The 27,441-nt window shown below is 44.9% G+C and overlaps 1 protein-coding gene across 1 annotated transcript in view; it reads right to left on the bottom strand.

Annotated features, from left to right (window-relative positions):
- Positions 1-3,210: 3,210 nt before the first annotated feature.
- Positions 3,211-27,441, bottom strand: part of GLDN (gliomedin) — a gene marked incomplete at its 5' end in the record, with an annotated part of 59,598 nt that continues 35,367 nt past the window's right edge. Inside the window, 6 exons of the mRNA XM_081134033.1 lie at positions 3,211-6,701; positions 7,996-8,146; positions 9,184-9,309; positions 9,407-9,490; positions 12,124-12,252; positions 14,646-14,783. Coding sequence (XP_080990159.1) covers positions 6,233-6,701; positions 7,996-8,146; positions 9,184-9,309; positions 9,407-9,490; positions 12,124-12,252; positions 14,646-14,783 — 1,097 coding nt within the window. The 3' untranslated portion in view covers positions 3,211-6,232. The remainder of the gene's footprint in view (positions 6,702-7,995; positions 8,147-9,183; positions 9,310-9,406; positions 9,491-12,123; positions 12,253-14,645; positions 14,784-27,441) is intronic.

Here is a 27,441-nt window from a genome sequence, read left to right as displayed (position 1 = left end):
GTTAAAAACTCGAAATAATATTGTGTGACCCATGAAAATTATAAAATTCAAATTTCAGTGTCCATAAATAAAGTTTTATTGAAATGCAGCCATGCTCATGCATTTAGATATTGTCTACGGTTGTTTCCAGCTACAAAACAGAGTTCAGTTGCAACAGAGACAGTATGGACCACAAAGCCTAAAATATTTATTATCGGGCCTTTTAGAGAAAAAAATTTGCCAACAAGCTTGATTTAACCCATCCTTAAATTTCCCTTTTAATTCCAAGTGACCACAAACACTATACAAACTGCACCCTGGAAGCAGGCAATTCAGACACCCCCACCCCCATGGCCGAGTGTCAGCCTTTCCTTGCCCAGGTCCTCACCTTGGGGTAGTGAGCTTCTTTTGCTGGGTGTTACAACCTTCTTCGGAGCTTGGCAACCTTCATCGGCAAGTCGAGCGTCTGGCCCTCAGCTTCCTCTGCCCTTCTGCTACGGAGGCCCCGGCCTTCCCCCCCGTAGCCTTCAGTTAGCAATTAATTGCTCTCAGCTTTCCCCCGTTTTTCCAGAGGGTTAATCAAGCTTAGCAATAACCACCTGATTTCATTATGCATCTAGCCCCTCTTTCTCCATAATTCTCAAACATCTGATAGGTAACATTAGCTTACGTACACCATTCCAGATGCCAATGGGAGTGTTAACAGCTGGACCACCTCTTTGTCCCAGTGGCTCTGTGGTCAATCTGCTACCAGCTGGGCAGTGCTACAACAGCTGGGCTTCCCAGGACGCAAGTGCCGAGGTGGAGTTTGGCCAGCAGGGGCTCAGTAAAGGGTGCTCTCGCTCAGCACCTGCGGAAGGAGGGAGACAGCAGGAAGGGCCGAGGGAAGAGTCCGTCTGCAGCGCAGGCCAGGGGCACGTGGCTGGACCGTGGGGCGCTCTGGCACCAGAATGGCCCTTGAGAATAATTCCAAGTTGGGTTGAGCTTCCAGGCCTTTATACACACGCAGAGAGCAGTCATTGGATGAGGGGACTTCAGTTTGTGCACATTATTTTACTTAATCATAGATGCTCGAGTGGAAATGTCCTTAAATACCATCTATTCTCTCTACTCAGTGTTTCCATCCTCTCTACAAATGTGATGGACACTGTGATGCACGTGTCCTGGGTGAAGTGGTCTCTGCAGCCGAGGCAAGTCCCGAAGGGCAGACAACTGAAGGCTACAAGCTGCCAGCACTCCCAGCACCAGGGGAGAAAAGTCTCTCCCGATGTGGAATCCAAGCAGCAGGGAGTGAATCACAGTGTCCACCACGTTTGTAGAGAGGATGGAAACACTGAGTAGAGAGAATAGATGGTATTTATGGACATCTCCACTTGAGCATCTATGATTAAGTGAAATAAGGTGCACAAACTGAAGCTGCCTAGAAGAGACATGGCATATAGATGGCAGGTACCAAGTAGTGGCTACTTTGGTGTCTTTAGAACTTCGGGCCTAGAAGGGTCATTCAGTGGGGGGTTGTTTTTGGAATAACACAGGTGCTGGACTTGGGCACGTGTGTCTACCTCCCAGAGGATGGTGAGTGGCTGACAACTTCTTTGCAGGAGTGTTCGCTGCCTGACTAGACTGGGTTTGGCTTATTCCTCTAGATCCAGCTTTTAAAAAAGGAATGCCTTTAAAAAAACATTCAAAGTTAATTATCTTCATTTTCCAATAACAAGGACCAGATCCTTACTCTGGAAGCAGCAGAGGGAGGTGAAAAACATGATCATAAAGTCAGGAGACAGTGTCTCCTGGCTGCATGCTGTGCTGAGTGAGTTAGCTGGCTTCACATTCTTAGACTTTAAAGCGAGAGGGTGGGGTTGGGTGTTCTGTAAAGGCCCCATCTAGTGTTGACCTTTGTGATCCTGTGATTACCTATGTGGCCTCTTGGCAAATGAGTTTGGGACACTGACAATGCCAGATTGCTGGACACAAGAACCTAGCTATTTTAGATTTTAGAAGTGGTTTAACCACAATTTCTTAAGTAGCTCAGTTCTAGAGACTGATCATAGCAGATTGCTTGTAGGGAAAGCAGATTAATTTCATTCTTATTTTAAATCGTACAGTGAATGGCTGTAACATTGGATATCTTAACATCACATGCAAAGTCTGAATGGTACAATTAAAGGGGCAAGACTACTATTTTCTTCGTGGACTTCTCTCTCTCTTTGTTATATTTTAATGAGAAAAGTCATCAGCAGTACATGCCTGGGCCACCCGCTAACAGAGACACTTCCAGAGGTTATAAAGAAGCTCTAAGCCCGGCTAGTGTGGCTCAGTTGGTTGAGCATCCTTCCATGTACCAGGAGGTCACTGGTTCCATTCCCAGTCAGGGCACATGCTCAAGTTTCAGCTCGATTGCCCACAAGAAGCAGCTGATCAATGACTCTCTCTCATTGACATTTCTCTCTCTCTCTCTCTCCCCCTCTCTCTGAGATCTATAAAAACAATTTTTTTAAAAAAGAAGCTCTGTAGGCCAAGACAGCATGTTCTTGAGCTTTTTAAAAATTTTTTTTATTGTAAATTTGTTGTATAACTAAAGGACCTTTTTTGGAGGGGAGGAGGTGAAGTGTTAACTATCTAATCAAACAGACCAGCAGATAGAAACTGTTGATGCTATGTCCCCGACCAGCCCTTGAATAAAGCCTTAAGAAAAACAGGTCACTCTGGTTTCCTGTAGGAATGAACTATAAAAGTAACAACTATAATTTATCAAAAATTATATTATTTTCAGAGCATTTCTCATTTCATATAGAAAAATCAATGGAGGTTAAGTAATGCTGTTATCCACACTTACAAAAGAAACAGGTTTGAGGGATTAAGAGACTTGCCCAAATTCACACAAATCCAGTTTTTAAAATTTGTTTTTTTTTAATTTTTAGCCCTAAATGTTATGTCCTTTACAGTTGCTTTGCCTATGCCAATAAATAAGCAAATCTTCATTGCACTTATGTCTGTGCATAACTAGTTCTAGTTACTAGTTTTACATTTCTCACATTTTTCTATAGAGAAAACACAGTCCATATCAGCGAGTTTTCAGGATTCAGAAGGAGCTAACAAATTGCGCAGTTTCCGCAGAGGGGCAACCCAATATAATTCTACCACAATATTGTTTTGGGCTGTTGTTTTTTCTTTTAAACATTCCTTGTAAATTGGCAAGAGGTAAAAATAACAATACACTTGTTTCAATATGTGATTGTGTTCAGCAATGATTATTTTATTGACTAATTAGGTTAAAGTTAAATAAATTACAACCAAAAACAGAGATATTCACCGTTATTCATTTGTTGTTTAGAATTGTTCAGAATCTGTGGTTACAGATAGGAAAACATGGCTTTTAATGATGTGATACTCAAGGGCACACACAGCAGCTGGATGGAACGGGAAAGCCTATCACACGCTTCTCCTTCAGATGGTTCGACATCAAACAGAGCCCAAGTGGGTTCCGTGCAGCTGGAAAATGGCACCTGGCTCTTCAAGAACTAGTCTCATTTGACTTTTCACCTTGCAACCTTGAGGGGAATAAGACTGTGAACATGCCGACGATCAGAGCTCCTCGTTTTAAAACTTTCACCCCAGAGCTCTTTCTCTGCCATGGCACCTGTGCCCAGTGATACGCCGAGGCCGCAACCACCTTATCAGTCGAAAGAAACGCTTTGAAATAGGGTCCAAGCTACCTTTGAGGTTGGGACGGGTGGTTTTATTTACTTTCCAGTGGGAAGCTATCTACTTTAGATTACAGAAGAATTAGAGAACTATCTGGCTTGATTCTGACATCAGAAGGGCAGGTATTTGGAAAGTGCTTTAAAGTAACTTTGGTAACGAGTGACAGTGGAAACCGCTAAAATGATATAGCGACTTCAGATATATCATTGTACATCCTATTTTAGCAGTGAGGCCAAACCTTTTTTTTTTTTTCTCCTTTAATCAAGTACTGCTTGCAGAAAAGAATGAGTAAAATCTTAATTCTTTTCACTCTGTAAAGACAAACTTCCAACCATATAAAATTACCCAATAGATCTTGATCTGACTCGGTTGTCCTTATATTACTCTGCCATCGCAAAAACAAAAACAAAAACCACAACCCAGCACAAGCTTCTCTAGGAGCGAGTATGTAACTCCTTACCCACAATTAAGGGAACCAAGATAGCTCAGATAATTAAGCAAGACTGGGGTTTCTGGAACTTTTCCTTAAAAGGAATATATGCTAATTTAATAACTAACCTCTTTGGTTGCTACCATACATACAATTAGGGCTGTGTATGTTACTATTACTAGCATGGCTATTATTATGAAATTATATTCATATCCAGGTCCCCTGGGTCCAGAAACAGCAACACATATACTTAAATACTTTAAAAGAAGACTGGCACTCATTACACATTGGCCTTGAACATGAAACTCTACTTACTTTTTTACAAAACATGAATCTGAAAAGTGTTTTTAAACAACTGTGATGACATAACACAACCAATCTAATTAAAAGGGGGGGGGGGAATATTTTAAATACCCTTATTTTGAGAATACAACAAAAAATTCCCTCCTAACTGCCTAGGTATTTTCAGGGGTGGAGAGATTTAAATATTTAACTCTGTACATCCCCTAAGTGTTAAAATGCTTCCGTTAGTAAGTATAAAACCAGGGCTCAGAGTCAATGAGAATGGTCTCAGCCCCAGTCAAAAAGTTGCAGAGGCTTTTCCCCAAAACACACATGTATTCAGTGAAGGCAAATTGCTGAAAAATCTTTACAGAAGATTTTCCTCTAGTTTTCCCTCCTGCTGCAGGGCCCTAGGAACTTCCGAGATTCCTCTCTACTCTCAGCGGCCACGCCTGGCTGAAGGTTGTTTGAAGAACTGAGTTGGCAGAAAACAGACGAATTTAAAGGCATTTAAGAGCAAGTTAAACTGGATTTTCTCCTGGCTTTCAAGGGGACCAGATTACATCCTTTAGAACTACATTAGAGAAGGAGCAGTTCACTAACTGCCTTTTGGACAGCCACTTAATTTTATGCTATCCTTACCCTTTCCCTCTATCAAAAACTCAAACCACATAAATGACCACTTCTTAGTCTGGAACAAAACATAACCAACAGGCTCTGCTGAATAAGCCTCCCAAGAGTCAGGCTCACTGTATGTTCTAGATCAAGGGAGGGTAAAGGGCCAGGCGGTACATGTTTTAGGCTTTGCGGGTCGTTACTCAACTTTTTTGCAATGACTCTGCCATTATAGAGCAAAAGTAGCCACAGACTAATTATAATGAGTGTAACTGTTCCAATAAAACTTTATTTACAAACACAGTTGATGGGCCATAGTTTGCCCATCCCTGTTCCAGTTAACCACAAATGCTGCCTCTCTTCTGAAAACTGTGGAGTGCTTCCCACAGTCCTAGCCATGTGCTGAACAGCTTTTCCCACTCACTAATTCCCACTCACACACTAGTTAGTACTCTGACAGCACACACCCAGCTGTGACAGAAGCCAGTGAGGCCTGAGGACTCAGTTTATGACCCGCAGCTGCAGCCAGCAGGATCCGAGATCGACAGGAACTGGGAAGGGCCTGTTTCTGCTTTATTGGGAAACCTGGGCACGTAGCTGCTGGCTTCTGCTAATCTCGGACAGGAGATCAGGAGCTGAGGATAACGGCCATTCTGGTTCTGTGGTGGCAGGTGTGGGTGCAGAGAAAGGTAATGAAATGCGGGTAATACAATACCTCAGCAGCCTTACAGGGTCAGGGCAGCTTCCCGAGGCGCCAAACATAAGTCAGCACTAAGGAATTCATTGCTCAAGCAATTGGGCTGATCAACTCAGAGGTAATTTACTTAGCACATGTCTAAAAACAAAACAAAACAAAAGCCAAATATATACAAGTTGTAAGAGCAGCAACAGCCAAGAATCACAGAATTCCCTACAGGTAGAGAAAATCCTACCCATCATCTTAACCAGCTTTCAGATTACCCCCGGAGGGCAAAGGCCTGAAGAGGGAGAGGTAACCTGCCCAGCTGGTTTGAGAAGGGATCACCAAATCTCAGCTGTTCTGACTTACAATCTGTTATTTGCCCCTAAAGAATCTGAATTTAAAGGGCATTTACCAACCATATACACACTCCTAAGTACCTGGCTACCCTTACAGACAGTTTTCTGTTGGGATAGAAATGGTGTCAGAGAACATCCAAAGTTTATGGAGGGGGAAGAGAATGCATTCATTCCACCACTGGCTTAATGCAGCTGATAAAACCGCACAGGATAAAGCATTAAATGGCCATCTTCCCACGAATATAAATGCTGGTCTCTCATGTTGTATGATAGCATGGCAAGAACAGACTGAGTAGTTCTCAAATTAAAGTTTGCATTGATCTGCTTCCCTCCTAACAGATCAAAGGCAAATGTTATCCTCATATCCTTGGTGTCCGTGACATAGAGGATTCCTCGGGCAATGAAGGCGTTGCCGGCCTTGGATTTGGGGTAGGTGGTGTTGATGTGCTGCACCACAGAGAATGTCCTCGCATCCAGCTGCGCTACAAGAATGCTCGAGCCGTCCACACTGGACGCATAGATAATCCAGAGGCCCTTTTCATCGACAGCTAAATTGAAGTAAGTCTTGGAATTGGCAAAGAGGTATTTTCGATCAAAATACAAGGCATTTTCAAGCTTCAGAGTTTGGGATGTTTCTTTACCAAATTCAAACCTGAAATGTGTAAAAAAAAAAAAGTAGATATGAGTCACCATTTTTGTGGACAAGGGTGGTTTTCTAGGTTCCTCTATTAAATTGGGGCAGGGCCTGTGGTTCTGCATTTCTAGTAAGTTCCTAGGTCATGCTGTTCTACTGGTCATCCCAGTGCTATGAGCAGTGGGTGTAAAGGATGCGACCCCATCTAAGTGTCCACCTACCAGCCATGTGACCCGAGGAAAATTCCTTCCCCTCAGTAATCCTCAAGTGTTGGCCAACCTCCTGAAATGCCCTCCCAAAGATCTCCAGAGCCACACGGGGCCTCGAAAGATGGTCTAATCCAGTCCTTTCATCTTACAAGTGAAAAAGCAGATGTGACTGGCCCAGGAATACAAGTGATTTGCAGAGCCAGAGTTTGAAATTGGGATTTCCAGGTTTGGGGCTTTTTCGTCCACACCATGCTGGAATTCTAAGTCAAAAATTTCACAGCAGTCTACGTTAAGAAGAAAGTCACCAGCTGGAAGAGATGCAGCAAAGTCATGGCTGTGAAGTCATGGCTGGTGGGTGACTGGAGAAATGGAGCTACACGTGGAATCCCATGCCCTCAACTCCTGCAGGCTGTCTGATTTGACCGACTCCAAATCTAGACCGAATAGTAAAGTAATTTATGATTCAAGAGGTACCTGACTCCAGGAATGAAAATTTGGACATTAGGCTAAAATAAAAGAAAAACACTAGAGGGTGCCATTGAGCAGCAGAAAAGTGAAGCGCATGAATCTGTGGATATGCACCGGAGCATAACAAACTTGAAGTCAATGAAGAAATCCCAAAGTAAGTTTGAAAAGAAACCAGAGGGGAGGGGGCTTGAGAAGGCCCTGGCTGCCCACCTCAGCTCACAGGGCTCTCCTTTCTCTGAATGGCTGGACTCCGGGACTGCCTTTTTGTCCCTGTCTGGTACTGGCAGGGACTGATTTTGGTGTGTGACAGCTTCCTGCCAGGGGGATCTCTGGGCTCTGGCTGCTTCCTTTCGCAGAGGCTGAGAAAGCTGCACCTCTGACCACTCCAGGTCTCCTTCTCTCTGGCTCCAACCTTACTCTTGGTGCTCAGACCAGCAATGAATGTAGACCCCAGACGGGCTGGGACATGGGATCATTCATCATGTCCTGTGGTCATTCAGCCAGCAAACCCTGACTGACCTCTGACTGTGTGCCAGGCCCCGGGGACATAAAGTGGCGGGAACGTGGGTAACCAAAGCACCACAGCAGTGCTGTCCGGGATGTGTGAGAAGGTGCTGCGGGGCCGGGTGACTCACCTCACGATGGTGTTGGAGCCTCCTTTGTGGTAGTAGAGAGAGTTGTTGTAAACCGCGTGCCCACAGCCGTGGAAGTAATAGGGCAGGCGGATGAGCGAGTGGCTGCCGTTCAGCAGCGAGGCCTGGTCTTTGAACTCCTTCACCCTGATGCCTGCAGGGGAAGCCGAAAAGGCTGTCACCTGCCCTCTGGCCTGGCAACCGCAGCTTGGGAGGGAGTGGGGAGGAAGGTAAGAGGAGGGAAGCTGGAGGGACATGTCCTGTAAGGGTCCTTGTCCAGCTTGAAGAGTCTGACTCCCAAACTTGAAGTCCAGTTCCCTTTGGATTCTGATCTGTCTTTTGAACGCAATGGCCACAGAGTCGGCTTTGCTCCTCCCAGGAAAACTGTGTCACCCCTCTCGGTCCCACTCTAGATTGTTTATAAACTTTCCTATCAGACTGACACAGGCCTAAACCAAGAACAGCGAATGCCTCGCAGTTGTTCAGTGCCCTCCTGCCTCCTGCTTCCCCCACAGCGCCCACTGCTAATTCACATTATTCCCTTTTCTTTTGGGCCCAGAATGCTTCTCAGCTGGCGGTCTGGGCAGTCACTACCAGCTGGACAGGCGGCCTTGATGAAACGAAGACGCATATCTCAGCTATTGCTCCAACCGGTGAGCACGCCCAGACCCCTTTTGGAATGAGGCCGCTGCTACCACATGACCACATCCCCCTGGGGCAGCATGACCAGGGTCGTGCTCAGGAGCAGTGTCCCTGCGAGGTGGCACTTCACCTCCTCCCCTGGCCTCTCTGTCCAACGGATATCTGAGAAAGGTGACCAAAAGTGCTCTCGGGGGGTGGGGGGGGCGGTGCCAACCTCAGAGACAGGCGGCTAGGCTTAGTGTTTGGGGTTTATGAGGCCGTCAGTCATAACCCAGTGTTGTTTGTTTCCTTCTGGACACTCTGCCTGGATAGGCTACACTGGGGGTGCCCTGGTCATGTCCCTGTGACCCGAACAGCAAGGTTCTCCGTCAGTGTGCTCAAAGGAGGAAAGTATTCTGCCCACTCATTTGTGTTTCCTAAAATAAAGAGCAATTGTTACACCAAATAGCAGGGATTTCAGGCGGACACAAAGAGAATCAGCCTGAAGGTGGGCAACAGTGGAAAGACACGTGACAGCACAGATACAGATCACCTGCTAAGCGAAGGTACCTGAAAAATGTTCAGTCACCCAGATCCGTTCATCACTCTTATTAGCAGACTCTCGGATCCAGGTCCCAAATGTCTCCGTGACCTTTAGCACCTGTGTTGCGTTTCCAATGGAGGTGATCGTGGATTCTACCAAAAGAAGAGAGAAGGAAGTTACCCAGCTACCAATTATGACTTTAAGGCATCCAATTTCTGAATTTCGAAATAGGACGCTTTGTTTCTATACCCGCTCGTGGGGAATGGTGTTCATTGACTCTCTCATCAGCTTTTCCAACCAAGGTATCATCATTGGGGATAGCACATGTCTCACCTAAAACAATAACAACAACAATCAGGGCAAATGTAGTTGGCACAGTGAGCGTGTGTAACTACGACTGGGCTTTCCCCCACCTCAATCCAGACCCTAGGCCCACCAGTGTCCCTTACAATAGGCCCACCAAGTGTTTTTGTTGCTTGCTTTTAAGCAACATTAAGTAGTACACTTCCAAAATTTCCCTAATTGGTGAGTTCCAACTAGCTTTTCATGACTACAGTTGCTAAGATGGTACCATCCCCAGAAGGTGCCAGTAAAAGAGGAAAAAGCAGGTTGAGCCAGCCCAGTCGGCCCTCAGCAATCTGAGGGGAAGAGAGGCTCACTGATGTTTTCCTGGCTTTCCAGGGCAAGTGGTATTACTTATCTCGATTGCAACTTTCTGGAAGGATTTTTGCTTTCAGGGAAGCTAATGGAGAGGTGTGAGGCCGCAGCCTTAGGAGGGGCCCACCTTACCCCTCCTTCCTGGACTGCAGGGGGCAGGAATCAGAGGGAGAAAGCCTGAGGCAGGTTGGCCCAGGAAGTCTGAGCCCCTCACCACCATCTCCCCGCCGCCTCTGCTTGGAGGCCTCCGCACGCAGGGCCCTGATGGACACCTCATTCACACTAGATTTGAGGCTACCCCGGAGCTGGAACCCATCCTCCTCAGTTTGTCATTGTTCCCGTAACAAATGGGCTTAACTCAGACCTTTGGTGAAGAGGTGGCTCAGGGTGGCAGAAGCAGGACAGGAGGGGAGGGACATGGCCACTGGGAAGATGAGAGGGCATGGACTGACTGGAGTAAGGGCCCTGGTCTGGGGCAGGCTGGGGCAAATCAGGCTCTCTGGGAAAATCCAGGCCATTCTGGTGGGTTCGCCCTGTGGCTGCTGGATAGGAAGCAGCCGCTTGGCTGGCCCTGGCTGTCAGCGAGGAAGCTCACAGAATAGCCTGGAGATGTGTCCTTAGCAGTCGCCAGGGGGCGGACTCTCCACGATCTCTAAGCTCCTTTCTAGCTGGATGAGCCAGTGTTCCTCTGAAGTCCTTCTGTCCCCTGAGGTCTGTGCTGACTCCCCCACATACAGTTCCCCTCAGGAGCTTGGGCTTTGTACACGAAAGGGACAGGGAGACCCTCCTGTTCTTAGTTCGAAGAAAAGGCTCTCATTAATTCCTGTTTACCAACCTGCTTCTGAAGCTGTGGGGGCGGGAGGGGAGTTAAAGAAATGGAATTGCAGCAGGAGAGAGGGCCAAGTTCAGATGCAGAAAGCCTGGCAACTGAGGACGCATCTCTTGGGGGCAGAGTGGAAGACAATGACCTCCCATTTAAACCTTCATAGCTTGGTCTTCTCAACTCTGGGGCCAGCCCCACCGACCAGCCTCTCAGTAGTGAGGCGGGCAGAGAGAGTGCCTCTCCTGGCCCCCCCTGCACTGGCTGGATGGCAGAGCCTGGGCGAGTGAGAATTCCACAAGCTCAGGTCAGACCTCCCCTCCTCGGGGAAGGGTCCCTTCAGCTCATTCTCCAAGGGAAGCTGAACAAAGGGCAGATGCTAATGGAGGGGGTGGTGCTGAATGCCAGCGAAGGAGCAGCTGACTGCTGGGAGAATTATCATCAGGCTCCATTTGGGGGAGGGGGGACACGTGTAACATCTTTGACAGCACAGATCTGCCCACTCTGACAGCTGAGCGCATGCCCCCAAAGTTCCTTCCAGAAAAAGCAGTGCAGCAAAGAGAACTGAAGATGTTTAGGAAAGCAGCTGTGAAATCCACAGCCAGTGTGACACATTCTAGCCAGGGACTCCTGTCTGCCACTGAGGCAACAGCCTCAAGTTGTGCCTCCTCATGGCCTAAGTAAGTAGGTGAGCAGATCCCAGGTCACCGCCTTTGGGAGGAGGTAGCGTCACCCTAGATGCATTTTCCATTAGTGTGGATCTTGGTTTCTAACTAGCTGTCAATCCTGTGGCCACGCCTATCACAAACTGGCCTCCTTGCCCTTGCTCGGCTTCGTCTCAAAGTGTGAATTCTGTCTCCGAATGGAAGGTGCTCTAAGAGCAGGGGCCTTACAGTCGAGCACACCTGGGCTTGAATCCTAGCTCTGCCACTTACTATTGAGTGTTTCAGTTTTGAGTCTGTAAATTGGTGACAATAACAATTCCTAAATCCTAGGATTGCTGTGAGAATTAAATGAACTAAGCAGTAGGCACCGTGCCTGGCACACTGTTAGCACTTAGAGCTTAGTGGTGGCCATGGTGGTGGTGTAGCATTTTGGGGAGGTAACCAGTCTGAACTTCCCCATCATCTCCTCTAGCGTTAGTCAAGCCCTTTATACTCCAGAAGTGAACAGCTTAGCCGAGAGACTATTCTGAGGGAGAGCGATAGTGAATTTGGCAGAAAGAGGAATAGTTTGGTGATAAGTGAAGGTAAGGAGATGAGGGAAGGGGGTAGGAGGCCCAATTCTAAACCTGCCACCAGTCCTTGTCCCAGGGACAGACTGCTCAGGCCTCCCACAAATATGTTCCAAGGGGGAATTCCCTGGATAAAATCTGGCTTTGGATGAATTCTCCTCCCTCTGTTTAAAAACTCCAGTCACAAAGCTTGGGAGAAGTCCCAGTTGGGACTGTTAATGGGGGAGGCAGGTTCCCTGGGCAGGGGTTGGTGACCTGGGCACTGGCCGTTGAACATATTTGGCTGCCGAGGGCCTTTAGATCTTCTGCTTCCAGGGGACCCTGGGGGACCCGGAGGGCCTGGGGGCCCAGGTGGGCCTGGTGGACCTGGGTCACCTTTGGCACCTGGAGAGAGAGAAGAAGGTTGGGGGAGATTGATTAAAGAGCCATAATCAGAGCTGGGTTTCACACAAAGGGAAAAGATCATGAGTGCCTCCCGGGAGGCTGGCGGAGCAGTGCCCCAACAGGAGCTGAGGAAGCTCCCATAGCAAGGGCTGAGCTCCAACCATGTGCCAGGAACTGTGCTAAGAACTTTATAAATCTCCTTGTGCTTCCTCCCAGCTGCTCTGTGAAGTAGCAGCCTCTCAGAGACTTCAGTCTTAGGGAAGTTTAGTGCTTTGCCAGTGGTCACAACTTGAATAGGCTGGAACACAGCCCCAGGTGTGTCTCACTCCAAACTCATCCTTCTTTCACTGGCTGATGTGGGTGGATCCCAGCCCTGACTGCTTATCAGAATCACCCAAGGAGATTTAATACGATTCTAATGCCTGGGCTCCCTCCCAGACCAATTAGATCAGAATTGTGGGGAGGTGGGTCATTTGTATATTTTAAATATTTAAAACAAAATTTCAATTATAGTTGACATATAGTATTAGTTTCAGATGCACAACATAGTATTAGATATTTATATAACTTACACAGTGATCATCTTGTTAAGTCTAGTACCCATCTGGCACCATACACAGGTATTAAAATATTATTGACTATATTCCCTATGCTATGCTTTATATCCTTGTGACTGTTTTTATTCATCTGTATTTTTTAAAGTTTCCTCCTGTGCAGCCAGGTATGAGAAGCACTGCTCTGTGTGGTAGGAGATATAAGGAGCTGCTGTCCAGGTCTGTGACCCTGAGCAGGCAGCTGGCCCTGCTGAGCTTGTTCCTTCATCTCCAGATTGAGTCTCAGGCTCCTTACCTTGCCTCTTGAGAATGACTGAGGTCATACTGGGGTCACTGGGGTGAGTGTCTGCCAGCTGGAACCCTACAAACCTGAAAGCAAACATTCCTCTAGCCTCAGGTGCCAATATAGGTGCAGCCCTCTGCAGGAGCCATTGGTATCTAGAGCTCTCTCATAAAGATGCCATTGGGCTGGGCTGGTCAGCCCTTCGGTTCCACCCACCTGTCCAAGGCTCACATTGGTGACCTAAGGTCTCTTTAGCTGCCGCTTTCCAGTCAGAACAAATAAACCTTTTCAGTCTCTTTAGAGTGGGCCAGCAGGGGTCACGGAGGCTAGAGGCAAGTCTGTGGCCATGGGCAGGGCAGACATGATCCAACCCTACTACACCTTCTCCGCTCTCTGCCCAGAGGCCACACTCAGCTCTCGCCTGGTCTCCTGAATTAGGGTACACTCAGGGAGGCTGCTTTTCTGGATGGTTTGTCATCACCTTTCACCTGTTCAGCAGTGTAGGGGGATGCAGTGTTCTGGCTGTACAGACTTCCCACATAACTGAAGTCTGACATGGTCTTATATTTTCAAAGTATATTCATGTACCTTGCCCTGTCAAAACACTTCTTAAATTTTATGCATTTTGCATAGCAGCCTCCCCTGTTTATGAAACAAAGCATGCTAAATATAGTTTGATCTTTCCTTGGTGCTTTGGTCTCAGCACAGTGTCTGGCAAATAGCAGGTGCTCAGTAAATTTTTGATGGATGGATGGGCAAAGGATTCAGGGTCAGTATCGTGAACATCTATCATCTTAGCGTCTTGAGAACAGATGTCATGTCTTACTCATTTTTATATTCATAGTCTTAGTCCTTGGCAAAGTCCCCAATTCATAAACACTGCTCTCTGATATTCGATAGATGTTTACTGAATACATTAATAGGATAGTTATCTTTTTATGATGGAAATGGTCTCCAAAGTACTGTGCTTTTACAATCCTTCTGCCTCCTCCTCTATGACCATCAACTGTACCGACTCTTTCTGCCAGGTGATTGTCTTTCTGTGACTCACTGCACCTTCCCCACCCCCCCATTGACACCAACTATCTACTTTTAATCTGGGCTGAAAACCAGAAAAAGATGATCAGCAGCCATGTTGCCTCAGTTCTCTATGTCAAAGGCTTAGGATAAAGGCCTGAGGATGGCCCTATCGCGACAGGAAATGCCTGTGCTTTCTGTCGGTTGTTCTCTGGAGCATCTTAAATCGCTTGCTGACATGCGTCATTCTGGACTGTGCTGGATTCAATAGGTATTTGGAAAAAGGAAGCTTCCTTCATCCTAATTTAATCCAACCATGATGTTTAGACCTGAATTATTTGACCTGCTTCTGCTTAGATCCCAGATTTGGTCCTGTCAACACTGGGGTAACATGCACACTTTTCTCCTTTTTGAAAGAACAGAACAGGTGGCCACATATGGCAAACGAGGTGACAGGACCCAGAGCAGCCCCTGCATAAAACCTGGGCAGGTCTCTGGGCCTGTGCACCCTGGGAGAGGGCCTGAGCGCAGCCTCTTACCTGCGGGGAGCACATCATTGGACACGTCTCCCTTGTCCCCCTTTTCACCCTTCTGCCCTGCCGGGCCCTCATTTCCAGTCAAGCCCAGTTCACCAGGGTCTCCCTTTTCCCCTGGGATTCCTGTGGCTCCAGGTAGCCCTGAGAAAAACAATGATATATTAGCCTGTTGTGCAAGAAATTCTGACATACTACTTCATGACATCACATGGTGCACTTTAAAAGTGAAGCAGCTTCAACAACCAAATAGCTAACATACAGAACCACTTCAGGACAGCAGTGTGGCCACCAGTGAAGAACAGTATCTCTGGGGGGCTCTGATGGAATAGTTTTAGAGACATTTGATTGGAACAACAGGCTGAACAGAGGGCTGAAGCACAAAGGGGGACAGTCACAGGAAAAGTAGCAAGAACATAAGGCCTGATCAGAAGTCCGATCCCTCCACACAGGTTGGACGGAGCACTGTGAGGGGCTGACTTGGTGTTATAACTGTGTGTGATGTCATCTGCATTATTTGTTTAATTCCTCACAAGGTACTGGAGTGGATGCTGGACACTTACTCTCATTTTTAGAAATTAGAACTAAGGCCTACAGTGGTTATAACTGATGCTGCTAAGTGAGCAGCAGAGATCTTCTGATTCCATCACCAACGCCCCCTTCTGTGGCATTCAGATGCAAAATGCCTTTACTCCAAATAGCAAAACAAGTGAAGTTGCTCTAGGGACAGGTATTAAGATGGATGGTTATAGTGTGAACAAAGTGCAGTGTGTGAAACTTCTGCCTCTGCCCCTGGGGAGCCATCACTACAGATATTGCAGCCCCACCACACACAGAAACCGTTGACACGTATGCCATGACCTCTTTCAGCGCTGCTCTATGGGCAGCTCAGGATTCTGATCCCTCGGAGAAAGGAAGCACAGGGAGTGGAACCCAAACAGAGCCTGGAAATTTTGCTATGGTGAAGAAACAAAAACAAGAGTTTGGGGACATAGAGGTGGCTAGAAGTTGTGAGATAGAATATAAGAAAGGAGGTAGTTGTGCACAATGAGATGGAGAACTTCAGAACTTGGATTCTTTGGCTAAGTAGTGATTTGTGCAGAATGCAAGATGGGGGAAAGAATGGACAGGAAGCACTTCACTACACAACTCTCAGAGCCTGCACAGGGGAAGTTCTTATTCCCACCAGTCAATACAGAGGGATCTCAGAAAATGACAGGATGTGGGGTAGAGTCCTTGGAAAAGTCTTGTCTTAGTAGTGGGGCTAAATAAGCCCAAGATTCAAGGCTGCTCTGGGTCCATCATAACAATGCTTAAAAACAAACTTTGAAAGGATTAGACTGATCTGCAAGGAGTTTAAGTGCATCCCAGAATAGAGCCCCAAACTGAATCATTCAGTCAAGGTGATGCAGCAAAATTAACAATTTAAGAGAAAATCACATGATCATCTCAATGGATGCAGAAAAGGAATTTCCTAAAATTCAACATCTATTCTTTTTTTTCTTTTTTTTTAATATGTCTTTATTGATTTCAGAGAGAGGAAGGGAGAGGATGAGAGAGAAAGAGAGATAGAAACATCAATAATGAGAGAGTCATTGATTGGCTGCCTCCTGCACACCCCCTACTGGGGATTGAGCCCGAAACCTGGGCAAGTGCCCTGACTGGGAATCAAACCACGATCTCCTGGATCCTAGGTCGATACTCAACCACTGAGCCACACAGGCTGGGCTCAACACCTATTCTTAATAAAAATTCTCATCAAACTAGGAATAGAAGAAACTTCCTCAATTTGAAAAAAAGGCATCTATGAAAAGCCTACGGCTGACATCATCCTTAATGGTGAAAGACTAAATGCTTTCCCCCTGAGATCAGGAACAAGACAAGGTATCTACCCTTATCACTTTTATTTCATACTCTACTCACTTTTAGCCAGTGCAAAAAAGCAAGGAAAAAGGAATAAAAGGCAGACAGATAGGAAAGGATGAGTGAAAACTGTCTTTATTTGCAGGTGACATGATTTTTATGTAGGAATTTTCAAGAAATCTATAAAAGAGCTACTTGACCTTATGAGCACCCAGGGATGCTAGGGACTTGAGAGAGAAATTGATTACCTAATATGTGAGGTATTGCCAGATATGAACCAATTAACATGATCTCCGATTGTAGGGAGCCCTCTGTTCATTTTGAGGACAGCCTCCTGGAGATACTGCTCAATAGAGATATTATTCATAGTGACAGAGATTTTAGGCAACAGGAAAGAGCCAGAGGCATGCTTTATTGCAAGCAAAACTTTGATTCCTCTCAAAGTCTATAACCAAGAGAGCTTAGAATCCACTGTCTTTTCTAACTACCCTGTCAGTCTCCATACCCCTTTTCATAGGCTCTGGCTAAGTGACTGCCCATTTACCCCTATCCTATGCCCCATCAATTTGGACAATCCCCACTCTCTAATGGTTATCCTTCTGGTATTACAATTATCCTCCCTCCAGATGTAAAATAAAATCTGGACGGCCCCCACCCTCACTGCCTGCTAGCACCATAGGATTTTATATAACTATCCCAAGGGAATTACAAAATTCCAGATTGGAAGGCACCATAGAGGTCGCTTAGATCAACCTCCCATTTGATCCTAAAGCCTCTCTGTACAACCCAACTAGCTCTACTCACACCTTTTCATCAATAGGAAGGTTACTGAACTCACATCATGTCACATCACATCACATCACCACATCACATTACATCACAGAACATACTCGCATGCTCTGCACTGCCATCAAAGGCAGTTATTCCCTAAAACATAAATCTGGACCTTTTAGCACTTTTTCCTTTATGCCAGAGGAAAGATAAATATTCAAAATGGTTTTTGCTCTTCCATACTTAAGGGACTCTACACAGACCATCCCAAGGAAGACAGAAGTGTATGAAAGAACCTTAAAATGCTGATCACTGTTAGAAAATGTAGTGAACAAAGAAATATTTGTTAGATTTCAGCCAACTTTAAAAAAAATCTCAGTGAAAACCATGAAATTCAGCTGTAGCTGGGAGTCAGAGGCCTTGGGTTCCCTGTCAGTGATCTCAGGGGGGCGTCATGCACTGATGAGGGAGCTGTGACACAATAGAAGAAGCTGTGAAAGAGCGGAAGCCCCCCATTGTCAGCATTTGCTCTGTCATGGATTCAGTAACATGGGGCAAATCATGTCTCTTGGGTGGTTCATGGCACATGCTACATCTCACAACAGCATTGGAAACCCATCAGTCTGGTTCATTCCTGCCCAGGTCATCAGGACATGTCATTGGAAAGTGGTTTGCTCACTTAAAGAAGCCCTTAATCGGGGACCTCTGCATGAGAAGACGTTCTTTTGTCAGTATTCTAAATAGGCAATTTGGCACATTATCAGCAGGACACAAAAGACGAGTCCGTTGCCATAGAGTCCAGCTGGCACAATGCACCAAGTATAACTGATACCGTACAAAGGTTTCACATGCCCAGATTTAGCAAAGCTCAGGGAAATGGTATCTCCTCTCTACTTCAGGGTTTTCTTTTTCAGGCATTTATTCTAGTCACAAAAAGACTTTCTGCATCATCCTATTTTCCCTTCTTTTCTTTTATTCTTTCCTTATATGCCTTTTATTTTCCTTCTCAAAAAGGCAATGTGTGAAACAGGAAAACATTCATACTGTAATGCAGCTGTTGTAAGGCAGCCCACACGGGGCAGGTGTTTAAAGATATTAAAGACCTTTGCTTAAAGGTGTATTTTGATACTTATCTGGGTGTTCATGATAATTTTTAAGCTTTTGCTAAGAAAGGATGGGGCCACAAAGGACATTCCTGGAACACCCAGCTCAGGTGATCAAGGAGACTGCATCACTAGGTCCCACAGGACGCCTACTACATAAGGCTACCCTACCAAGTATGAGAGTCATAGCAGATCTACCTAATACATAGAAACAAACACAAAAAAGCCCAAATGGGGACACAAAAAAACATGCCCCAAATAAAAAAAAACATGAGAAGTCTCTAGAAAAAGAGAAAAATGAAATGGAGACAAGTAATTTACCAGATATAGAGTTCAATAAATGGTTGTAAGGATACTCAAGGACCTTAGTGAGAACTTCAACAAAGAGATAGAAAGCATAAAAAGGACATACAAACCATAAAAAAGAACCAGTCAGAACTGAAGAATACAATACCTGAAATGAAGACTACAATAGAAAGAATAAACAGTAGGTTGGATGAAGCAGATGACTGAATCAGAGATTTGGAAGACAAGGTAGCAGAAAACACCTGATCAGATCAGAAAAAAGAATTTTAAAAAAATGAGGACAATTTAAGGGACCTTTGGGACAACATGAAGTGTAACAACATGCACATCATGGGGGTGAGAGCACGGGATCAAGAATCTATTTGAAGAAATGATGACAGGAAACTTTCCGAAACCGGTAAAGGAAAAAAGTCAAACAAGTTCAGGAAGCACAGAGAGTCCCAAACAAGATGAACCCAAAGATGCCCACACCAAGACACATCATAATTAAAATGGCAAAGGTTAAATTACAAAGAGAGAATCTTAAAAGCAGCAAGAGAAAGGCAGCTACAAGGGAGCTCCCATAAGACTGTCAGCTGATTTCTTAACAGAAACATTTCAGTCCAGAAAGTACTGGCATGAAATATTCAAAGTGATGAAATGCAAGAAGCTACAAGCAAGACTACTTTTCCCAACAAGGCTATCAGTTAAAATTGAAGAAAGAGCTTCTCAGATACGAAAAAGAAAAAGGGGTTCATCACCACCAAACCAGTATTACAAGAAATGTTAAAGGGTCTTCTTGAAGAAGAAGAAGAGGAGGAGGAAGAGAACATAGTTATAAAGAATAAAATGGCAATATATATGTATCTATCAATAATCATTTTAAATATAAATGGCTTAAATGCTCTAATAAAAAGACATAGGATAGAAAATAGACGCAGAAACATGGCTGTCTAAAAGAGAACTACATCAGAACAAAAGATACACACAGACTAAAAGTAAATGGATGGAAAAAGATATTTCATGCAAATGGAAATGGAAAAAAGCTGGGGTAGCAATATTTTTATCAGACAAAATAGACTTCAAAACAAAGGCCATAGCAAGAGACAAAGATGGACATTACATAATGCTAAAGGGATCAATCCAATGAAAGGATATAACCCTTGTAAACATTTATGCACCCAACATAGCAGCATCTAAATATATAAAGCAAACCTTGATGGACATAAAGGGAAAGGTTGACAGTAACAGAGTCATAGCAGGGGATTTTAACACCACTTTGATATCAATGGATAGATTTTCCAGACAGAAAATCAACAAGGGAACAGTGGCCTTAAATGACACACTAGTTCAGAGGGCTTTAATTGATATCTTCAGAGCATTTTACCCCAAAGCAGCAGAATATACATTCTTTTCAAGTGCACATGGAACATTTCCTAGGATAGGCCACATGTTAGGACACAAAATAAATCTCAACAATTTTAAGATTGAAATCATATCATGCATCTTCTCTGACCATAATGGTATAAAAGTAAAAATCAATCACAAGAAAAAAACTAGAAAACACACAAAGACATGGAAGCTAAATAGCATGTTACTAAACAATGAATGGGTTAACAATGAGATCAAGGAAGAAATCAAAAGATACCTTGAAACAAGTGAAAATGAAAACACAACAACCCCAAATCTATGGGACACAGCAAAAGCAGTCCTAAGAGAGAAATTAATAGCATTACAGGCCTACCTCAAGAAACAAGAAAAATCTCAAATAAACAATCTAACTTTACACTAAAAGGAATTAGAGAAAGAACAACAAACAATGCCCAAAGTGAGTAGAAAGAAGAAAATAGTAAAGATCAGAGCAGAAATAAACAAAGTAGAGCCTAAAAAAAATACAAAAGATCAATGAAACCCAGAGCTGGCTCTTTGAAAAGATAAACAAGACTGACAAACCTTTAGCCAGATTCATAAAGAAAAAAGAGGGAGGATCCAAACAAATAAAATCAGAAATGAAAGAGGAGAAGTAACAACTGACTCCAAAGAAATATAATGGATTGTAAGAAAATATTACAAACACGTATATGCCAACAAATAAGGCAATCTGGACAAATTAGATAAATAGTTAGAAACATACCATCTTCCAAAACTGAATCAGGAAGAAGAAAATCTGAATACAGATTACAACTAATGAAATTGAAGCAGTGATAAAAAAAAAACTCCTAAAAAACAAAAGTCTGGTACCAGATGCGAATTTTACCAAACATTCAAAGAACTACTAACATCTATCCTTCTCAAACTATTCCAAAAATTCAAGAAGAGGGAAGACAACCAAGTTCATTTTATGAGCCCAGCATTATCCTAATTCCAAAATCAGATAAAGATACTACAAACAAAGAAAATTATAGGCCAATATCCCTGATGAACATAAATGTTAAAATCCTCAACAAAATATTAGCAAATCGGATCCAGCAATACATTAAAAAGATCATACACCATGATCAAGTGGGATTTATTCCAGGGATGCAAGGTTGGTACAATATCTGCAAATCAATAAACATGATACACCACATAAACAAAATGCGGGATAAAAATCACATGATCATATCAATAGATGCAGAAAAAGCATTTGATAAAATCCATTTCCCATTTATGATAAAAACACTCAGCAAAGTGGGAATAGAGGGGACATACCTCAACATAATAACAGCCATATATGACAAACCCACATCATACTCAATGGGCAAAAACCAAAAGCATTTTCCTTAAGATTAGCAACAAGACAGGGATGTCCACTTTCACCACTCTTATTCAACATAGTACTGGAAATCCTAGCCACGGCGATCAGGCAAAAAGAAAAAGTAAAAGGCATTCAAATTGGAAAGGAGGAAGTAAAACTGTCATTATTTACAGATGACATGATACTATATAGAGAGAACCCTAAAGATTCCACCAAAAAAACTATTAGAACCGATAAATGAATTCAGTAAAGTAGCAGAATACAAAATAAATATCCAGAAACCAGTTGCATATTTATACACCAATAATAAACTATTAGAAAAGGGAACTAAGAAATAATACCATTTACAATTGCATAAAAAATAAATAAACACGTAGGAATAAATTTAACCAAGGATATAAAAGTCCTGTACTCAGAAAATCATAAGACACTGAATAAAGAAACTGAAAAAGATACAAATAAGTGCAAACATATATCATGTCCATGGATAGGAAGAATTAACATTATTGACATGTCTATACTACCCAAAGAAATCTGTAGATTCAATGCAATTCCTATTAAGATACCAATGGCATATTTCACAGAACTAGAATAAATATTCCAAAACTTTACGTGGAAATACAGAAGACTCCAAATAGTCTCAGCAATCTTGAGAAAGAAAACCAATGCTGGAGGAATCATGCTAAACTATACTACAAGGTAATATTAATAAAAACAGCCTGGCACTGGCATAAAAACAAGCATATAGATCAATGAAACAGACTAGAGAGCCCAGAAATATACCCATACCTTTATGGTCAATTAATATTCAACAAAGGAGGCAAAGAACATATAGTGGTGTAAAGACAGTCTATTCAATAAAGGTGCTGAGAAAAATTGACAGATACATGCAAAAAAATGAAACTAGACCACCTTCTTACGCCATACACAAGAATTGACTCAAAATGGATTAAAGGCTTAAATATAAAAATCGAAACAATATAAAAATTTTGGAATACAACATAGGCAGTAAAATCTCAGACATTTCTTGCAGCAATATTTTTTTCTGATATATCTCCTTGGGCAAGGGAAACAGAAGAAAAAATAAACAAGTGGGACTACATCAAACTAAAAAGTTTTTGCACAGTAAAGCAAACCATCAACAAAATAAAAAAAACACCATGGAATGGGAGAACATATTTGCCAATGATATATCTGGTAAGAAGTTAATATCCAAAATTATAAAGAAATTATACAACTCTACACCAAAACCCCAAACAATCCAATTAAGAAATGGGCAAAGAACCTAAATAGACACTTCTCCAAAGAGAACATACAGGTGGCCAAGAAACATATGAAAAGTTGCTCAATGTTACTAATCATTAGAGAAATGCAAATTAAAACCACAATGAGATATCGCCTCACCCCTATCAGAATGGCTCCATCAACAAATTAGCAAACAAGTTGGCGAGGGTGTGGAGAAGAGGGAACCCTTGTGTGCTGCTGGTGGGAATGCAGACTGGTGCCACCACTGTGGAAAACAGTATGGAGTTACTCAAAAAATAAAAAATGGAGCTACCATTTGACCCAGTGATCCCACTTCTGAGAATACATCTGAAGAAACTCGAGACACTGATTCAAAAAAATACATGCACCCCTATGATCATTACAGCGTTATTTACAATAGCCAAGATTTGGAAGCAGCCCAAGGGCCTTCAGTAGATGAGGGGATAAGAAAGCTGTGGGACATTCACACCATGGAATACTACGCAGCTGGAAGAAAGAAGGATCTCTTACCCTTTGGGACAACATAGAGGAACCTGGAGAGTGCTAAGTGAAATAAGCCAGTCGGAGAAAGACAAGTACCATATGATTTCACTTATATGTGGAATCTAATGAAAAATATAAACTAACAAACAAAATAGTAAAATATAAACTAACAAAACAGAAACTCTTAGATACAGAGAACAGACTGACAGCTGTCAGAGGGAAGGGGTTAGGGGGCTGGGTGAAAAAACGTGAAGGGATTCAGCAAAAAAAAAAAAAAAGAAAGAAAGAAAGAAAGAAAAGAGAAGAAAAAGAGCCCAGTCGGGTGTGGCTCAGCAGCTGAGCATTCACCCAGGATCTAGGAGGTGGAGGTTCGATCCCCAGCTGGAGGCGTGCAGGAGGCAGCTGACCAATGACTCTCTCTCATCATTGATGTTTCTATCTCTCTCTCCCTCTCCCTTCCTCTCTTTGAAATCAATAAAGATATATTAAAAAAAAAAAGAAGAAAAAAAAAGAGCCTTATAGACACAGATAACAACATGGTGATTTCCAGAGGGAAAGGGGGATGGGGGAGGTAGGAGAGGGTAAAGGGGCGATAAATGGTGACGGAAGAGACTTGGCTTTGGGTAGTGAACACACAATACAATATACAGATGATGTATTGTAGAATTGTATACCTGAAACCTATATCATTTTATTTAACTAATTTCCCCCCAATAAATTCAATAAAAATAAAAAAATAAATAAAAAAGGAAGGGTCATAGACATTTTGTTTACATACAAAATGTTTTGTCTTTGCCCTCTTGTGACTATCGCCTGTGACAAAGTTTCCCTTTATCTTTGCAGATCCAATCTCCTTGGCCGGGCGCTGGCCATGTGCTGGTGTCAGAAGCACACGGCTACCTAATCACGTTCACCATCGGAAGACCCGTGTGGGGCACTTTCTACCCCGACTCAGCGGTGCTCAGTCACTCTCACTGTGTCGCCGGGGCTCTGGCCGGCTTCGAGTCAGCACATTCTGCTGGGGAAGAAAGGCCGGATCTTGCCTGCCTAACTCGTGTGCTGCAAGTGCTCTCTGCTATTTTTCTTCCCCCGTGGCGCCCACTCAAAACAAACCCTTACCAGCTTCAGCACTGGGGCTGTGTGATGCCACAGGGGTCACCTCCAACATCTTCACAGCAGGCGCTGAGGGAGGACCTCTTATTTCTGGCAGGACCATCTGTCACAGACTGAGGGTGTGGGGGGAAGAGGACTGGGGGGTGCCAACTACACCAGTCCCAAGACTGGGATGAATAAGGAGGGTGTTTATTTCTGTTTTCATGAGGATTCGATTTTTAGAGAAGACACTGCAGTATTAACTCTTAAGTGAGAAAGTGAGACAGATGGAAAGAAAATGTTTGGTTTTGAGGCAACAGAATGTCAAACTTCATAGAATACACTTAAATATGACAACATTTAAGTCTCTTCGAGGTTCAGTTCTCTCCAAATCTAAGGCAGTGTTTTCAAACGAATACAGGTATTTCCACATAGATTTCCTGTCAGTCTAAAACCAAGTTTCTCCTTCCCCATTTTTGGAAACAACAACAGCTAACACTGATATAGATAGTACTTACTATGTGTCTAGCTCTATTCCAGGTGCCTTACACACACACATATATATACATATTAACTCATTTAATCTTCCTAACAGTGCTATGAGGTTGATACTATTATTGTCCCCATTATACAGATGAGGAAACCATGGCACAGAGTGATTAGGTAACTTGCCCGAGGATACACAGCTAGTAAGTGGAAAAGCCAGAACTCGAACCAAACCATCAGGCTCTGGCTCCATGCTAGTCCTCCGTCGTGAGTAGCATTACTAAGTCAGAAACTGAGGGTTATCTTTGCAACTTCAGCTCCTGGAAACAACTTTTAGGCCAGAGCTCTGACACTCTGATTTCATCGGACCAGCATGTCTCATAGCACCCTGTTCTTTCCTTCAAATGTGTATTTCATGTCATGACTACAGATGTACTGGATTGCTGACTATTAACAATCAGATGGAAAGTTTCAGAACAGGGGCTGCATCTGTTTTGTTTCCCCAGTAGTATCCTGAACCTGTTCAATAAATATTAGTTGACAAACATTCCCACCCTCTTCTGCTCAGTGCTCTCCTCAGCCTCCTTGGTCGGCCCCCCTGGAGGTTCACTTCCATACCCCTCCCGCCATCCCTTCTGCCTGCACTTTTAGAAGCCTCTAAACTGTCTCACTGCCTCCGCTCTTGCTTGTCTTCTGTGCTTATTTCAATGTGTTCTTGCGCAGCAGTCGCAGTGTGCTTTATAAAGGCAGATCTGATCATGTCACTCTCCTACTGAAACCCTTCAGTGGCTTCTGTTTGCTCACAGAATAAAGACATTTCCCCTCCGTGGCTCTGCCAGCTCTGGTCTCCCTGCAAGAAAGTGGATTGCTGGGTAGGATGGACGTTTATTCTAGGGCTCAGGGAACAGGAGGGAAAGCACAGCCCTGGGGCCCTCAACAGGATGACTGCGACAGCACAGCCCTTGCTCTGGAATCTGACAGTTGGGGCTGGAGTCTGAGCTGGCCCAGGGCTGAGCAATGCTTTCAACAACCTCTCTCCATAGAGCCAAGCTCTTCAAATAGCCTTGGTATTTATACATTCGAAGGGTGGTCAATCTCTCCTTCCCCTGGCCTAGTGCAAGGGACCCCTGCTGGGCCCGTGGTGACTCCAGTTCTAACCTCAACCTTAGTGGAAACTTCTTGTTCTAAGTTCTAACATTGCTGACCTCAGGAGGCCTCCTTCACTGGGAAGGTCTCTGTCTTTGCTGCTCTTTCTATGGGATCTCCAGGAAATGAGGATTTGGTCAACCTCCACAGGTAAACAGAATCCAGCACCTCCTCACCCATCCACTGCCACCCCCCTCTCAAAGCCTCCTCCCTTCTGTCCTAAAGCCTCCCCCAGCACAGCTGCCCCCCAGCACAGCTGCCTCTCCCCTAGCACAGCTGCCTCCCCTAGCACAGCTGCCTCTCCCCTGGCACAGCTGCCTCCCCTAGCACAGCTGCCTCCCCTAGCACAGCTGCCTCCCCTAGCACAGCTGCCTCCCCCAGCACAGCTGCCTCTCCCCTAGCACAGCTGCCTCCCCTAGCACAGCTGCCTCTCCCCTGGCACAGCTGCCTCCCCTAGCACAGCTGCCTCCCCTAGCACAGCTGCCTCCCCCAGCACAGCTGCCCCCCAGCACAGCTGCCTCTCCCCTAGCACAGCTGCCTCCCCTAGCACAGCTGCCTCTCCCCTGGCACAGCTGCCTCCCCTAGCACAGCTGCCTCCCCTAGCACAGCTGCCTCCCCTAGCACAGCTGCCTCCCCTAGCACAGCTGCCTCTCCCCTGGCACAGCTGCCTCCCCTAGCACAGCTGCCTCCCCTAGCACAGCTGCCTCTCCCCTGGCACAGCTGCCTCCCCCGGCACAGCTGCCTCCCCTAGCACAGCTGCCTCTCCCCTGGCACAGCTGCCTCCCCTAGCACAGCTGCCTCCCCCAGCACAGCTGGCCCCTCAGCACAGCTGCCTCTCCCCTAGCACAGCTGGCCCCTCAGCACAGCTGCCCCCCTCAGCACAGCTGCCTCCCCCAGCACAGCTGCCCCCCAGCACAGCTGCCTCTCCCCCAGCACAGCTGCCTCCCCCAGCACAGCTGCCCCCCTCAGCACAGCTGCCTCCCCCAGCACAGCTGCCCCCCAGCACAGCTGCCTCTCCCCTAGCACAGCTGCCCCCCTCAGCACAGCTGCCTCCCCCAGAACAGCTGCTCCTCCCAGCACAGCTGCCTCCCCAGCACAGCTGCCAGGGCAATCGTCTCACCCATGAGGCAGGGCAGATCTCTGCTCTGCTATAAATCCTCCCCATCTCGCTCTAAGTACAAACCACAGTTCTTCAAATGTCCAGGGCCAACCTGATTTGGACTCTTTCCTTTCTGGTCTTAACTTGACCACAGTTACCTCTCTGTCCCACCACCCTGGCCTCCTGTGGCTTCTCTGACTCCGAGGGTGGGCAAGCTGCACTCCCACGGTCTGCTGGAACCTTCTCTAACCCCCACCCCCCCAGAACCCCACTCTCACCTCCTCCAGGTGTTTGCTCAAACCTCCCTTCTCAGGGGTCTTACGTGGCTTCCCACTCTACAGTCACCCCCCAACCCCCACACTCCCCAAGCCCTCTCCTGGCTCTATATTAATTTTCTTTAACACCATGTAACAGACAATCTATTCTACTTATTGATCTTATTGATTGTTCATCTTCCCAGATTAGAATGTG

Source organism: Miniopterus schreibersii (genome assembly GCF_964146895.1).
Source record: "Miniopterus schreibersii genome assembly, chromosome: 1".
NCBI classification, from domain to species: Eukaryota; Metazoa; Chordata; class Mammalia; order Chiroptera; family Miniopteridae; genus Miniopterus; species Miniopterus schreibersii.
This window is presented reverse-complemented; position numbering and strand designations above follow the sequence as displayed.